At 40.0% G+C, this 13,263-nt stretch overlaps 4 protein-coding genes and 1 non-coding gene across 6 annotated transcripts; 2 read left to right on the plus strand and 3 right to left on the minus strand.

The window, feature by feature from the left end:
- Positions 1-82: 82 nt before the first annotated feature.
- On the minus strand, positions 83-155 carry trnaf-gaa (transfer RNA phenylalanine (anticodon GAA)). Its single transcript has one exon. It is a non-coding gene; the product is annotated as a tRNA-Phe (tRNA).
- Positions 156-691: 536 nt separating this feature from the next.
- On the plus strand, positions 692-2,091 carry ndufb11 (NADH:ubiquinone oxidoreductase subunit B11). The gene is made up of 3 exons (XM_067240406.1): positions 692-909; positions 1,187-1,317; positions 1,864-2,091. Exons 1-3 carry the CDS (start codon positions 721-723, stop codon positions 1,991-1,993), a joined length of 450 nt encoding a protein of 149 aa, XP_067096507.1. The 5' UTR covers positions 692-720; the 3' UTR covers positions 1,994-2,091.
- A 1,373-nt stretch (positions 2,092-3,464) lies between these two features.
- On the plus strand, positions 3,465-5,826 carry rhoaa (ras homolog gene family, member Aa). The gene is made up of 5 exons (XM_067240878.1): positions 3,465-3,536; positions 4,536-4,691; positions 4,833-4,953; positions 5,051-5,181; positions 5,400-5,826. Exons 2-5 carry the CDS (start codon positions 4,536-4,538, stop codon positions 5,571-5,573), a joined length of 582 nt encoding a protein of 193 aa, XP_067096979.1. The 5' UTR covers positions 3,465-3,536; the 3' UTR covers positions 5,574-5,826.
- Positions 5,827-6,973: 1,147 nt separating this feature from the next.
- Positions 6,974-9,476, minus strand: tpk2 (thiamin pyrophosphokinase 2). Of its 2 annotated transcripts, none has more exons than XM_067240880.1 (8): positions 9,183-9,476; positions 8,796-9,037; positions 8,625-8,688; positions 7,879-8,009; positions 7,665-7,783; positions 7,457-7,589; positions 7,281-7,377; positions 6,974-7,126 (listed from the first exon to the last, which is right to left on the minus strand). In XM_067240880.1, the coding sequence occupies exons 1-8, from the start codon at positions 9,220-9,222 to the stop codon at positions 7,080-7,082; spliced, it is 873 nt and encodes a 290-aa protein (XP_067096981.1). In that variant the 5' UTR covers positions 9,223-9,476; the 3' UTR covers positions 6,974-7,079. The 2 variants fall into 2 exon arrangements, with proteins under 2 accessions (XP_067096981.1, XP_067096980.1); XM_067240879.1 differs by having other exon boundaries at positions 9,231-9,445.
- Positions 9,477-9,978: 502 nt separating this feature from the next.
- Positions 9,979-12,860, minus strand: tnnc1b (troponin C type 1b (slow)). Its single transcript, XM_067239451.1, has 6 exons — positions 12,775-12,860; positions 11,037-11,067; positions 10,792-10,938; positions 10,524-10,638; positions 10,270-10,406; positions 9,979-10,100 (listed from the first exon to the last, which is right to left on the minus strand). Exons 1-6 carry the CDS (start codon positions 12,796-12,798, stop codon positions 10,069-10,071), a joined length of 486 nt encoding a protein of 161 aa, XP_067095552.1. The 5' UTR covers positions 12,799-12,860; the 3' UTR covers positions 9,979-10,068.
- Positions 12,861-13,263: the final 403 nt, after the last annotated feature.

Consider the following 13,263-nt stretch of genomic DNA (forward strand, 5'->3'; position numbering starts at 1 on the left):
GTTTGTAGTATGTATTTGTACAATAAACCCAAACGGTTTTTGGATAGTGCAACATTTGTCAGTGGCCGTGACAGAAGCAAAATGCCGAAACCCGGGATCGAACCAGGGACCTTTAGATCTTCAGTCTAACGCTCTCCCAACTGAGCTATTTCGGCGGTACTGTCAAGGATACTAAAACTTTTTTTAAACAATCCAACTGATCTGATCTGTATTATTAATAATACAGGTAGTTAAAGGTCTCTCTCGTCTCACGCATACGCATTTCAATAATATCTCACGCAGCACCTTATATTTCTCACCCAGTTCAACCATTTCTCACGCTGAGAAGTAACTTGTCCCGCTTTATACAATTAATGGACGAGGTGCAGATTTCTTTCTATCAGAGTTGTAGCTCTCTCGAGTTAGGCCTGTTGGACTGGAATTCAAACATTTGGTGGGTTTTATGTTTTACTTCCTACTTAATTAGAAAATGTTAAGAAATTTGAACATCCCATAAAAAATATCTAACTAATAAACCACATTTTTGAAAATCGCTAAACGGGTTTGTCCAGAATTTCTGATATTCAGCAATAATACAATCATAGCGTCCTGCAAGCACTGAGCAAACACATTTATTTTATGTTGTTTTTCACCTGAAACTTTAAATTAGCCAAAGAATAGCATAAAACAGACATTTCCGGTTCCGGGTCAAGTGTGACATTCAGTGTTTAGACAGCAGAAATGCTCGCTCGGTTGGTGCGTCTAGGGCCTACCCTGTCCCGTTTTCGCATAAATCCAGTTCTCGGGGTCCGGTTCGTATCCCAAACGACACCGTCCGGAGCTGCCGGTTCGGCCACAGTTTCGGATTTGCAGCCCGCACATGCCAAGGATAGTCATCATGGACACGCAGAGGTCAGCGCATACGAGAAGGTGAGCTGAAACGGAAACCGTGTCAATCATGCTTTTTTCCCTTTTTCTTTGATGTTAGTGTTGCTAAATAAACAATCTTCAGTTGTTTGCTGGTAGTGTTTTGACGAAGGACGTAGTATTGCTATTGTCAGCAATAATAAGCAACATATTCCGTCTTTAGCATTTGGTCTGTATTTGTGCCTTCGTGCTAGCCTTAGGTAAGGATTATAAGAATATAGCTATGTATATGTATCCATCACTGTTAAATGTGCCTAACGTATCTCTCTTGACACTACAGAATCCAGATTATCATGGATTCTCACGGGATCCTGTTGTTGATGTGTGGAACATGAGGCTTGCCTTCTTCTTTGGCATCTCTGTAGCCATCGTTGTTGGGAGTACCTTCATCCACTATTTACCAGACCATGGGTATGTCTTCTTTGGAGGCAGGCAATTTGAATGAATGAATGAATTTATTTCAGACAATTTACCACAAAAAAGTGATTGCTAAACAGTAGTTATAAAAAGAAAAGAACAATCCCAAACAACATATACATATTCACCAGTAATAGCTCCGCCTCGCATTACATATTCATAAATACATTTTGAACATAAATAGAAACTGATAATTTAAACAAGATTTCCAATTGAATAAACTTGTAAGTATATATACCTTCAGATATGACAAAGCAAAACTTATTTATTCATACCCCAATTTACACACCAACATTTTGTTACTCAGTAATGCCATCTATTGTGTAGTCAGATGTTAACTATTGTAGTTTATTGTAAACACACTTTGTTTAAGAAATGATATTCTCAATATTTGCATGACCCGAAATAACTACTGAATGTTTTCTGAAAGTCTTCCATAAAAAGACACACTTCCATGTGTGTGTTGGATAGATAATGTAATGCTGGCAATACTGTTCTGAGCATGATAAAGTATTAATGATCAATATTTTTATTTTTCAGAATGAGGCAGTGGGCCAGGAGGGAGGCAGAGAGGCTCGTCAAACAGAGGGAGGCGGAGGGTCTTGCTCTTATTGAGGAGAACTACTATGACTCAAGCAAGATTGTGCTACCGGGAGCTGGAGAGGAGTAGGATGTACAATAAGAATCTGTTTATTGACAAGCAGCTTATTCATCTTGGACTGTACATTTGAATTTATTGTGTAATAAAATGTTTAACATGCCTAGTAACATGTACACTCTTTTTTTGTATTGTTTAATGCCCACTCACCTGGCTTGTGATGTTCTTACTGTGCTGTATATGCCACTTTCATATTCAGTCGTCGTCGTCCGGTGTGGAGAAACGGAAGTGAATAATGATCCACCTTCATAAATGTGTCAAACATGATTTGACCATCAATGTCAACTTCACCGTTAGTTCCCATGAAAGAAGAAAAGGTAGTTTTGTTTTCTTCACAACAATTGTTCAAAAATGGGGGATGGTGTTCCGGAGAATTCAGTTTCCCTGTTCCTCCAAGGAAATCTGTTCCCCCTGTGTTCTCAGTTTAAAAGACTGATGTATAGATGAAACTTGTTATACATAATTATCACAGTAACATACATCACCAGAATCACTGTATTGCTTTATAAATGGCCAGACTAATATACAGGGGGGAGGGGATGGGGGGGAGGGGGAACCACAGTGTAAAAGACTGATGTGTAGATGACACAACATAGGAGGGGGGAACCTCAGTCCTCCAGGTAAATCTGTTCCCCACCTAATTATCACTGTAAAATACATCACCAGCATCACTGTATTGCTTTACAAATGGACAGACTGTAATATACAGGGTGGGAAGCACTTTCCTCAGGCCTCCAGGGAAATATGTCCCCATGTGTTTTCAGGTGTATAGATGAAACGTATTAGACATTATGATCACTGTAAAATAATGAATGAAAGATGAGTACCCAAAAATTATAACATCGATTTACCTTATCGTACAGTACAAAAGTTTATTTGTAGGCCTACCTGACAAACAAAACATACGGTTGTGTGTTAAAAACGACACGCACACAATAATACAATTAATAACAAGAAACTTAAATATAAACAACTGTCCGAACAAGACAATGCTCACGAAGAACTAAGCATTTTCAGTTCAAATTGAAATACCTTGGTACTCGAATTTACAGTAGCGCTACTACTGTAGGCTACAATAGACGGATTAGCACTAGCTGTTACAGACTCTGAAAACAGGGACTGACTAACGATTGAGCAATACAATTTACTATATTTTAAAGCCTGTATTTGAGTGAAATTAACGAACCAACATCAATAAATGTACCTTATGCTCATGGAAAGTAGGTAGAGTACACTATAAGACAACACACGCGATTATATAAATGAAATCACAATCAACTCAACCAAGCAACAAGAAAAAATGTTTTCGCGCACGCGCAAGGAAGGGGGAACAGACGAACTGAATTCTCCGGAACACCGGCAAAGGAACCCGGTTGGATAGGGCAATTTTGTTTTAGGTTTGTTGGCTAAATTACACATCACTCATTCATTTTAAGTCGCTTATTGGTTTGCAGTTAGTGCCATGGGCGGATGTTATCGGCGTGGCACTGTCGGGGGCGGGGTTGAAGGGTCGGACAGGAAAAGAAAAGGAAGGCGAGGACGTTGAAATACAACGGTAAAAACGCTTTAATGTTATCTCTTTCTATATATTTTACTACGTACATCAAGTTCAACATAATTTAGCTAGTCAGTCTGAAAGAATAAAAGATCAAACGCTAGCTAAGAGGAGCTAGCTATTATTGTCAGCTAATCTAGCATTGATGACGGAAACGAGATGAACAGACAAACAAGTGAAAAGGCTTGTGTTGTGTTTCGGTAACACTATACAACCTAGCGAGGCAGGAAAACGCTACATTGTCAAATCAAGTCAAGGACAGTTTGCTAGATATCTACAGATCAACAGAAGGTGCTACGCTAACTAGCTAGGTAGCTACAGTAGAAGCACCGCCACACTATATGCTTGCAAACAGTTGCATTGACAGTTTAACGTAAACTACCCGGCTCTCATAGCTAGCCAGCTAACGTTTTGGTTAGCTAGATCGTTTGTGTGACAATCCCATTTTATTAATGCGGTATACTGTTAGTAACTGGCTAGCTATTTGTTAAAATAATAATAAGGTCTACTTAGTCAGCGTGGATCGCAACGAGTTATTAGTTAGTGCTAGCGCCACTAGCTAGCCTAACTAGAATATAGCCACCATCACAGCCTAGTTGGCAAGTTAGCACTAACTGTGTTGCTACCATGAAAACTTAAACAAATGTTATAAACGTTCCTGTATCAGTAGTGGGACCGAAGGAAGACAGCTAGTGTGGCGAACAGAACTGTACAGATAAATCACTAGCTAGCTAATGCTATCGAATGGGTGCGGCGTGTTTTGTACAGAGTGCCTCCTGTCTCGTGCACACAGTGCATTGGTTACAGCTATAATGAATTAATTTATAAGATCTGAATTAACTTTATACCGGTATAGTTGCCGCGTTGATCTGAATACAGCACTGTGGAAAGGTGTTACCGAAACCCCTGATCATAGATGATCTGATTGTCTTCAAAATAAATGTTTTAAAGTTATTGAATGTCAGTGATCAAATCAAGTTTCAATCTATGTTCTTTCAGATGGCTGCGATCCGTAAGAAACTGGTCATTGTAGGTGATGGAGCTTGTGGAAAGACTTGTCTGCTCATTGTGTTCAGCAAGGATCAGTTTCCTGAGGTTTATGTACCAACAGTGTTTGAGAACTATGTTGCTGATATTGAGGTGGATAGTAAGCAGGTGAGTGTGCTAATTAGGTTATCTCTTTTATGATCTCTGGTGTTTTTTAATTTGTTTTCTATGATCTACATAAAAATAGGATAATTTCTGCCCCCACAATAAAACAAATTACATAATCTTCCCTCCATTTGTGTATTCCAGGTTGAACTGGCACTGTGGGACACAGCAGGGCAGGAGGATTACGACAGATTGAGGCCTCTTTCCTATCCTGACACTGATGTCATCCTCATGTGCTTTTCCATAGACAGCCCTGACAGCTTGGGTGAGATTTGGCTGGTACATTTCCATAGTAACATACAACGTAGTGTATTGAAATCAATTAAATACACAGTTAACAACAATTGTTTTGTTTAAAATAGAAAATATCCCTGAGAAGTGGACCCCCGAAGTTAAGCACTTTTGTCCAAATGTGCCCATTATTCTTGTTGGTAATAAGAAAGACCTGCGAAATGATGAGCACACACGACGGGAGCTGGCGAAGATGAAGCAGGTAATTTGGATTCACCTACCCTTCAACAGCAAAAAATGGCTGAGAGTTCTGAACCTGTAATTGCAGGATGCATTTCTTCTCTACTGTATCTTTAGCGCTGTGGTTTTTCTGTTTTAAAGCACTACCAGCATTTTCTCATATCCAGAACACTACATACGATGAGATAATCAAGATTTAATTTTCCAGAAGATATAAAAATGTCTCTTGTTCATACACAGGAACCCGTAAAGCCCGAGGAGGGGCGTGACATGGCTAGCCGCATCAATGCCTTTGGCTACTTAGAATGCTCCGCCAAGACGAAAGACGGCGTGAGAGAGGTGTTTGAGATGGCCACAAGAGCAGCTCTGCAGGCTAAGAAACGGGGCAAGAAGAATGCCTGCCTTTTGCTATAGAGAGCTTGGCAATGATGGGAGTGGGAGGGTAAGGGGAAACCAATCAAGCAGAGGAAAATGCTGCACCTCTCTGCTTAGTCTCCATGCACAGAAGTATGGAGGAGGTTCCAGGGGGAACAAGGGAGTAAACGATTTTTAAACCAGGCCAAAGGAAACGGAGCAGATGGAGGTTAAATGTAATGAAAATGGGAGTTCACACATTTTTATGGCCAAGGTGATTGCAATCAGCTCTCAAATGAAGATAATTGTGCGGTTTAAGATTTTCAATTGGGGCTCAGACAACTAGATGGCTGAGAAAATACATAATATATCTCCTGGGTAAACTTTGGTTTGAGTGTAGTAGTGCCCTGCACTACTACAGTCTGATGGGGTGTGTGTGTGACAAGATTGATGTTCTTGATTGGGTCCTAAACCCCAGCACTAATGCTCTGGTTAAAGAGTTCTGCATTGTCAGAAAAATAGGGGATTAGCTGCATCAGAATCCATGCACATGCCTAACTTTCTCAGTGATCGCCCTGGCTTGCAGTGTGTCTGTCTGCGCTTGTCTTTCGTTTCTGTCCAGCTATCCCATAGGTATTTTATTTTTCTGTTCTCCCTTCTCCTCATGGATAGACTAACCCCCATGGTTTTGTGGACCAGCTCCTCCTTTATGAAATATTATCGGTCTGATCTTATAGTTGATTTGATACAAGCAGTTTTGCATTATTTAAATAGCCTACATATTTTTATTTGCCTTTGAATATAAATTCATATTAAATGCATACACAAGTAACGATACTAACTGATTTTCTTGTAGACATGTTTATGTATTGTAATAAGGAATTATTTTAGAATTTGGTTGATCATTAGTTGGGCTCTTGAGTAATATTAAGATATAACCTACACTTGATGTGGACTGTCGGACACACTGTTGGGTTTGAAAGGGGATATCATTTTATAATGAATGGTATTAAGGGTTTTGCAAATTTGGTATTTTCAGCTTGCATATTGTTTTTTGCCTGCATGTCATGCTGTTAATCGGGAGTGACTCAAATGTTAGAATTACTTATTTTTTCACTCCATGCCAGTCCACCCTTTTTACATGTCTTTTACTCCCTTTTCTCTTGTACTGGATGTTTAATCTTTTTGTGGCATTCTACTGGCTTATTATTCTGTATTAGGTCTGCATATTTTGCAAAATCTAGTAACTTCAGTAAAAAAAACTGTAAAAAATATGCTTAAACTTGAAAATTCATGAAAGGAATATGACAAGATGTCAAACTACTATTGAATGCAAGTAATTTCTTAAAGATCTGTCATTTTTGAGGGGGACATTCTTTTGTACACAGATGCATCCTCACCTTTCTTTGATCCACTTTTAAATGTACTCTAAGGAAATAAATTGTAATAGAGAATGGCTTGTGTTATTGTCATTTTTATTCACATGCAACTCACAAAATATGCAAATAAGACACAGAATATTACACAATGAGTTCTACAATGAGCATCCGATCTTCATTTAACTTTTTACAAAGTTTGGTGGAGTCCAGCTACGAATTCCTGGTAATATGGCTCTGAAACAAAAAGTAATCGCTAATTGTTTTTACTGTTAATCAGATTAGGGACTTGCCAATTGATACTAATAAAAGTTGCTTTAATATGGCACTTTGTATTTTAGGTCAAATAATGCTAACCCACACTTGTGGATGTACATTTGTTAATACATACCTGTGTCAGGTTCTATGTAGGAGTGTCTGATAAGGAAGTCTAGGACCACCATTGCACAGTTTGGTTTAAATTCATTACTGACCAGCACTTCTTTCACCTAGAAAATAAATTGTGACTGAATTACAATCGTAATCACAACAAAAATAGTTTCAAGTAAAATCGTTTTGAGAAACTACCTTGTCCATTGAAAGGAAGTAAAAATCTTGGACCTCTCCATCGCCTACTCTAGGCTGGAACTCGGAAGGAAGTTCTAAATCGAACACGAATTGGCACTCAGGGAACACCCCCTCTTCATCCTCATAGGTATAGCTAGTCAACAAGGATGGTTAGTTACAGAATGAATTACACCTCACCACAGTATTTTGCTGTGAAAAAAGGACACACCTCACAGTGCTCACAGGATGGGCTGTCTCTGCAATGGCTGCTGGTATGCAAGCTTCCTCTTCACATTCTTTAACCATAGTGTGTTTCACACTTATACCTGCTGCCAGACCGCCAGCTGCCTGGAAACAAGCCATCACAGAACCATTATGCATTTGACAAAAATATTTACCTGAAGGGTAAAATTGGTAAAATTGTCAAAAACACAGAACCTGACCAAGTTGTCTAGTTTTCCTGGGTAGGTCTGCTTTGTGATGGAGCGTCGAGCCAACCACATTCTGAGTTCACCATTCTCATCTCGGCTGTAACCATTTACATGGACTCCATATCGTTTCACTCCAAAAAGGCCTGAATGACAATTCATTGAAACCCATTTAATGACAGGGAAAACATGAGGTTCTATATTGTGGAGCTCCGCCCTATTGGGAGGCTCTGCTCCTATTGGTTTACCCTTCTACATTCATGTAGCCAATCACTGATGCCCAAAAATGTTTCCATCACCAGATGCCCTGTGTAAGAGGGTGCCAGCCCGCTGCTCATTCTCCGAAAACTATTGTAAAAAACAGGGGCTCCACTCCACTCACATAACCATCGTTCTATATCGTGGAGCTCCACCCCATAGGAGAGCTGTGCTCCTATTGGTTTAGGCGTAGTGAACAAGGCCAGATATACCCCCAGCGAGACCAGGTACTAACACTCAGTCTCAGTGGGACATCCAGAGGCATGCCTCCCTTGTTTATAAGTCAAGATGACTGTCAACACAGGGAGGTGGCGCGTCATAGAACCCAGCTGTCCATAATCAGCCCAGCTCTTTTTTTTAAATTGTTTTGGGAGAATGAGCAGAGGACTGGTACCCTCTTATATAGGGCATCTGGTGGCAGAAACATTTTTGGTCTTCAGTGAGTTATCTGCATAACCATAATTTTGCAGTTGGGTAGTACACAGTTGTGCTCCACAACTTACTTGTAGCTGATCTCTCCATACACATCAGTGGAGTGTCACAGAACTTGGGCATCACTTCGTACTTCTGGAAAGACATCATTGTGTACACATGGTATTTATGTTAGTAAATAATATTACAATTAGTAGCCTACTGTATGGGCAATGTACAAAATGTACTTAATTGTCTCTCACCTCATCTCTCCATCCTTTGAGGCATGTCAGTGAGCCTTCCTTTCTCACAGTCTGAAGCACAGCATCCACTGCTTCAGACCTCCTACTATATGAATCAAGATTCTGGCAAAGGGTAATAGCCCCATCACGTGGTGAATTAAACACTTCAGAATAGTGACTCAAAATGGACGCAACTTTGGAAGGCACCCATCCTACTTGTTCTCCTGCCACTTCAAACCGAAGGCATGTGGTACAGCTGGAGCCTACAGGACAAATATAGTGTCATTTCGGTTGAGAAGTTGCTATAAAATGTGTCAATTTAATATGGTCATCAGGCTATTTTACACATTAGGCTACAAGGTGACATACACACATCCACCCGCCACAGACGTGCAAAACACAGCATACCAAATAATGTTGGAATATAGCCATAGGCTAGGCTACTCATCGTCTAACCTGGCGAATAAAAATTATTCATTCGTCGAAGCAATTGTAGCATTTTATCCGACCAGTTTGACAAAATATTCGCCATTTAGAATAACTGTTGTCTATGAGCAAACGAATATCACTGAGTCGAAGTAAAAGCTTTTCTTAACTGTAGGCTAACTGACAACATGTAGCTGACTATGTATGCCTAGTCTTTATGTATAGGTACTTGGGACACTACCACTGTCAACAGAGCTCTATCGCCATTTCTTCTTCAGTGGGCAATCGCGCATGTGCATTGCAGCGGTTCCAACCTCCCCAGGGAGGCACACGGTGTATAGGCGACACCTGGCTATTTCCATTCAAAAAGGCAAATATGTGTTACTAGCTCACAGACTTCACAAACACAAGCCCATCAGTTTAAAAGAACAATGATGTGAAGCCATTAATGAACATAAACATAATCTGTTTTTATCAATCATATTTATTTATAATGTAACTGATCACCACATACTGAAACTGTTTAGGCTAATTAAATACACTAATCTTATTTACAGAAAATCTCTTTATTGAAAATATACAGGAAATTTGGGTTATCTCTTCACATGTCTTAACTGCTGAATTTATGAATTATTTTGCAAATGTAATTAAGGAATGGGTACAGCTTCACTCAACTGTTGAACCTCTTGATGTGGTTGTTAATTGTGAATGTGTCATTGCTTTCCAGGTTTTTTGGGACAAGTTGAGGATGGATGCAGTGTAAAGGAAAGGCAAGGAATTAAGAAGGTTATTTTTATTTATACGTCGTCCAAGATGTCCAGGGAATGATGTCAGGTGGTGTTCAGCTAGTAGAGGGTTTGAGGATACATCACTCAACCCCCTTCATGAATTCCAGGAACTCTGTGGAAGAAAATAAATAAATAAATCGCAAACAGAACGTATGGATTCAAACATATCATTTGCTGGATAAAAACTGATTAAGGTCTGGTATTGACTTGAATTATTTGAATTCCTATTTCAGTAAAGAAAACTTTTTTATTTAAAGAAAAGTGGCACTGCTAATTCTTACCATCATAGTCAATTTTGCCATCATTGTTTTTGTCTCCATCCTTCATCAGCTCCTCAATATCATCCTCTGTGATGGCCTCACCAGTTGACTCTAACATGGCCTTCAGCTCATCCAAGTCAATATAGCCATCTCCATTCCTGAAAACAACATCCATGAGGCCACACAGCTTTATCCTTCATGAAAATGACATTCCTTTTAATGTTGCTATGGTTTCCAAATGTCCTGTTTTTGTCTCAAAAAGTAAAGATAAGTACTTGTCAAACATGCGGAACAGCTCAGCCAACTCTTCCTCTGATTTTCCTTTGCTCTCCTCCTTCATGCAGCGCACCATCATCACCAGGAACTCATCAAAGTCTACCGTCCCGCTCCCTGTAAACAGACACACACACATACATACAAGTGTATAGTCTATAGGCTAGGTTTTGTGACAATATAAGTTGTTTACATTAAAATCTGTGATTAATAACCTCACATGACCCATATCAGTTTTGTGAAATATAAGATGTGATAATATTGACGCACCATCCTCATCCACCTCATCAATCATCTCCTGCAGCTCCTCAGGGGTGGGGTTCTGGCCCAGCATCCTCATCACCTTCCCCAGCTCCTTGGTGCTGATACAGCCATCCTCTGCATCCTGGATGAAGATATCAAACGCTGCCTTGAACTCTGGAGAAGACAACAATGAAATTCAGTTAAAATGGCCACAAGTTTTTGTGTTTTCTTATGTTAAATCCAATACATAATATATAAAGTACCACGCTTACCATTTTTCTGCTCTTCTGTTAAGTTCTCAACCTGTCAGGAAGAGAGGGTACATTTGACATACAATATATTTTATTATCTTTTTTGCTGAACATGATAGGCCTCATTCTTTCTTCTGAGCCTGTTTATCTTGTATACCCATTTGGACAAATAAAGCTTATCATTGCTTTTTTTATGTTAACTATAACCTATTCTCTTCACTGGTATCTTGTCTTCCAGCAGTTTTTCTACCGGTACCAGAAGCTCTTTGTCCCTGTCCTTGAACTTAGCCCTGAACCTGTTGAGACCAGCCCTCAACCCTGACCGACAGTCCCACTGAAATGTCACAATGCTTTCTTCACCTACTATTCTTGTCGTGTGGTGAGGGGGGGCTCTGGCAGCAGCTCCACTGATGGACATTTGTTTTAGCCGACAGCTGTCCCCCCTATACCTCCTACTAACTGTCCTTTGTTCTATTGTTGTCAGGCAAAGAAATGTCAGATATGTCATACAACCTCAATGAACACTATCTTAGAGCTCAGGGAAGACAGCACTGAGACCCAATGTTCATAATGTTATGACTGATTTCAAGACTGTTCAATCTTTTGATCTATTGTGACAAGCCTCTCGAACTTACCCTTGGTGCATTCATACCAAGACTATACATTTTTTTATAATTAATTACAGTATATTTAGTCTGCTGAAGCTCAGACAATCCTTTTTTTTAACTAATTGCTGTTAATTTGGACCTAGACATGTCAAATTGTCTCGGAGCAATAATAGACGAGGCCTGGAAAACCCCAATCTACTTGGTACTGTCCTCTATAAAAAGATGGTGTTAAATGACACTTGTACATGAGCTTCTTTTCCTTCATCTGACCATGTTTAGTTTTGGCTTCACACACTCAGTAGTTCTGATTTACTCCGTACTAACGAATGCCAAGATTTGTTTATAAGCAATACTGTTCGGAACCCATTACATTTACATTTAGTCATTTAGCAGACGCTCTTATCCAGAGCGACTTATAGTAAGTACAGGGACATTCCCCTGAGGCAAGTTGGGTGAAGTGCCTTGCCCAAGGACACAACGTCAATTGACATAGCCGGAATCGAACCAGCGACCTTCTGATTACTAGCCCGATTCTCTAACCGCTCAGCCACCTGACTCCCATTATCCCATTGTCACTGATAAAATGCATATGTTCCCTCCCTACTAGAAACAGAATCCCTATTACTGTTTCATGTTTCTCTCCTTTGGTGCTTGATAGTGGATGAGAGGTTATTTACATTGTCCATATCCATGGAATTCTGGTTCACCACTAAAGATGGTTTCCCAATGGTCTAAGAACCTGTAGTCACCTCTGGCACGTGTCCAGATTGTGTTTGTCCTGTAGATAAAATCCTTGTATAGCCATTGTGTTAACAGTGTTAAAGTTAACACTTCAGTCATGATGGGTTGTTATTTTCACGTCTCCCTGTTGGTCCTTTCTAGCATTATATACTCATCCACAACCTGAGCCAAAAAACACCCTGAGATAGTGCAGAGATTTCTCTATCCATGTTGCACCTCATCCTCTGTCAACAGGTACAATAGGACATTGAGATGATAGCACAATTGCAACTCCTTAATGTGTCAAATAATGACACATTTAGGCACTTATAAAACCATACTGAAATCAATTAATGATGCAGAAGTAACTAATATGAAAATATCTTTACAATAACTTTGTCTCAAATCAAGTTGTGTCCTGTATGACTCACCGCTGCTTTATATACATCATCCATGGCTGCTGGCCTGTCTCTGTCACCGTTTCACACACACACACACACACTGATTCTACTTCAGACACAGGACAAAGGCTGGAAGCAACACCTGACCCAGCCTTTATTGTGAGTGTGATGTAAAAAATAACTCTGCCCCCCACCCCCTGCGTCATCCCACTGTTCTCTTTCCAAGAGAGAGAGAGAGAGAGTGCTATAAATAGAGGAAGAGGAGAGATGGTCCAACAATAGGAGAGCGTAGGCCTCACCACCAAAATTGGCGACATTGTCTCCCAGCTAGCTCTGGAGTGAATGAGAGTCATAGTAGGAGCTAAAGTTTACCTCAAGGCCAAAACACATAAATTGCACCAATGCACTCCTTCAATAAATGGAAATCACATTGTTTGAGGTGGGCCTCTACAGGTGGATAGCACAAATTCATGTATTCTGGGAGACTGGATCACATCTCTTCCATCGCTAGGTTCAGGT

Source organism: Osmerus mordax, chromosome 7, assembly GCF_038355195.1.
Source record: "Osmerus mordax isolate fOsmMor3 chromosome 7, fOsmMor3.pri, whole genome shotgun sequence".
Lineage (NCBI taxonomy): Eukaryota > Metazoa > Chordata > Actinopteri > Osmeriformes > Osmeridae > Osmerus > Osmerus mordax.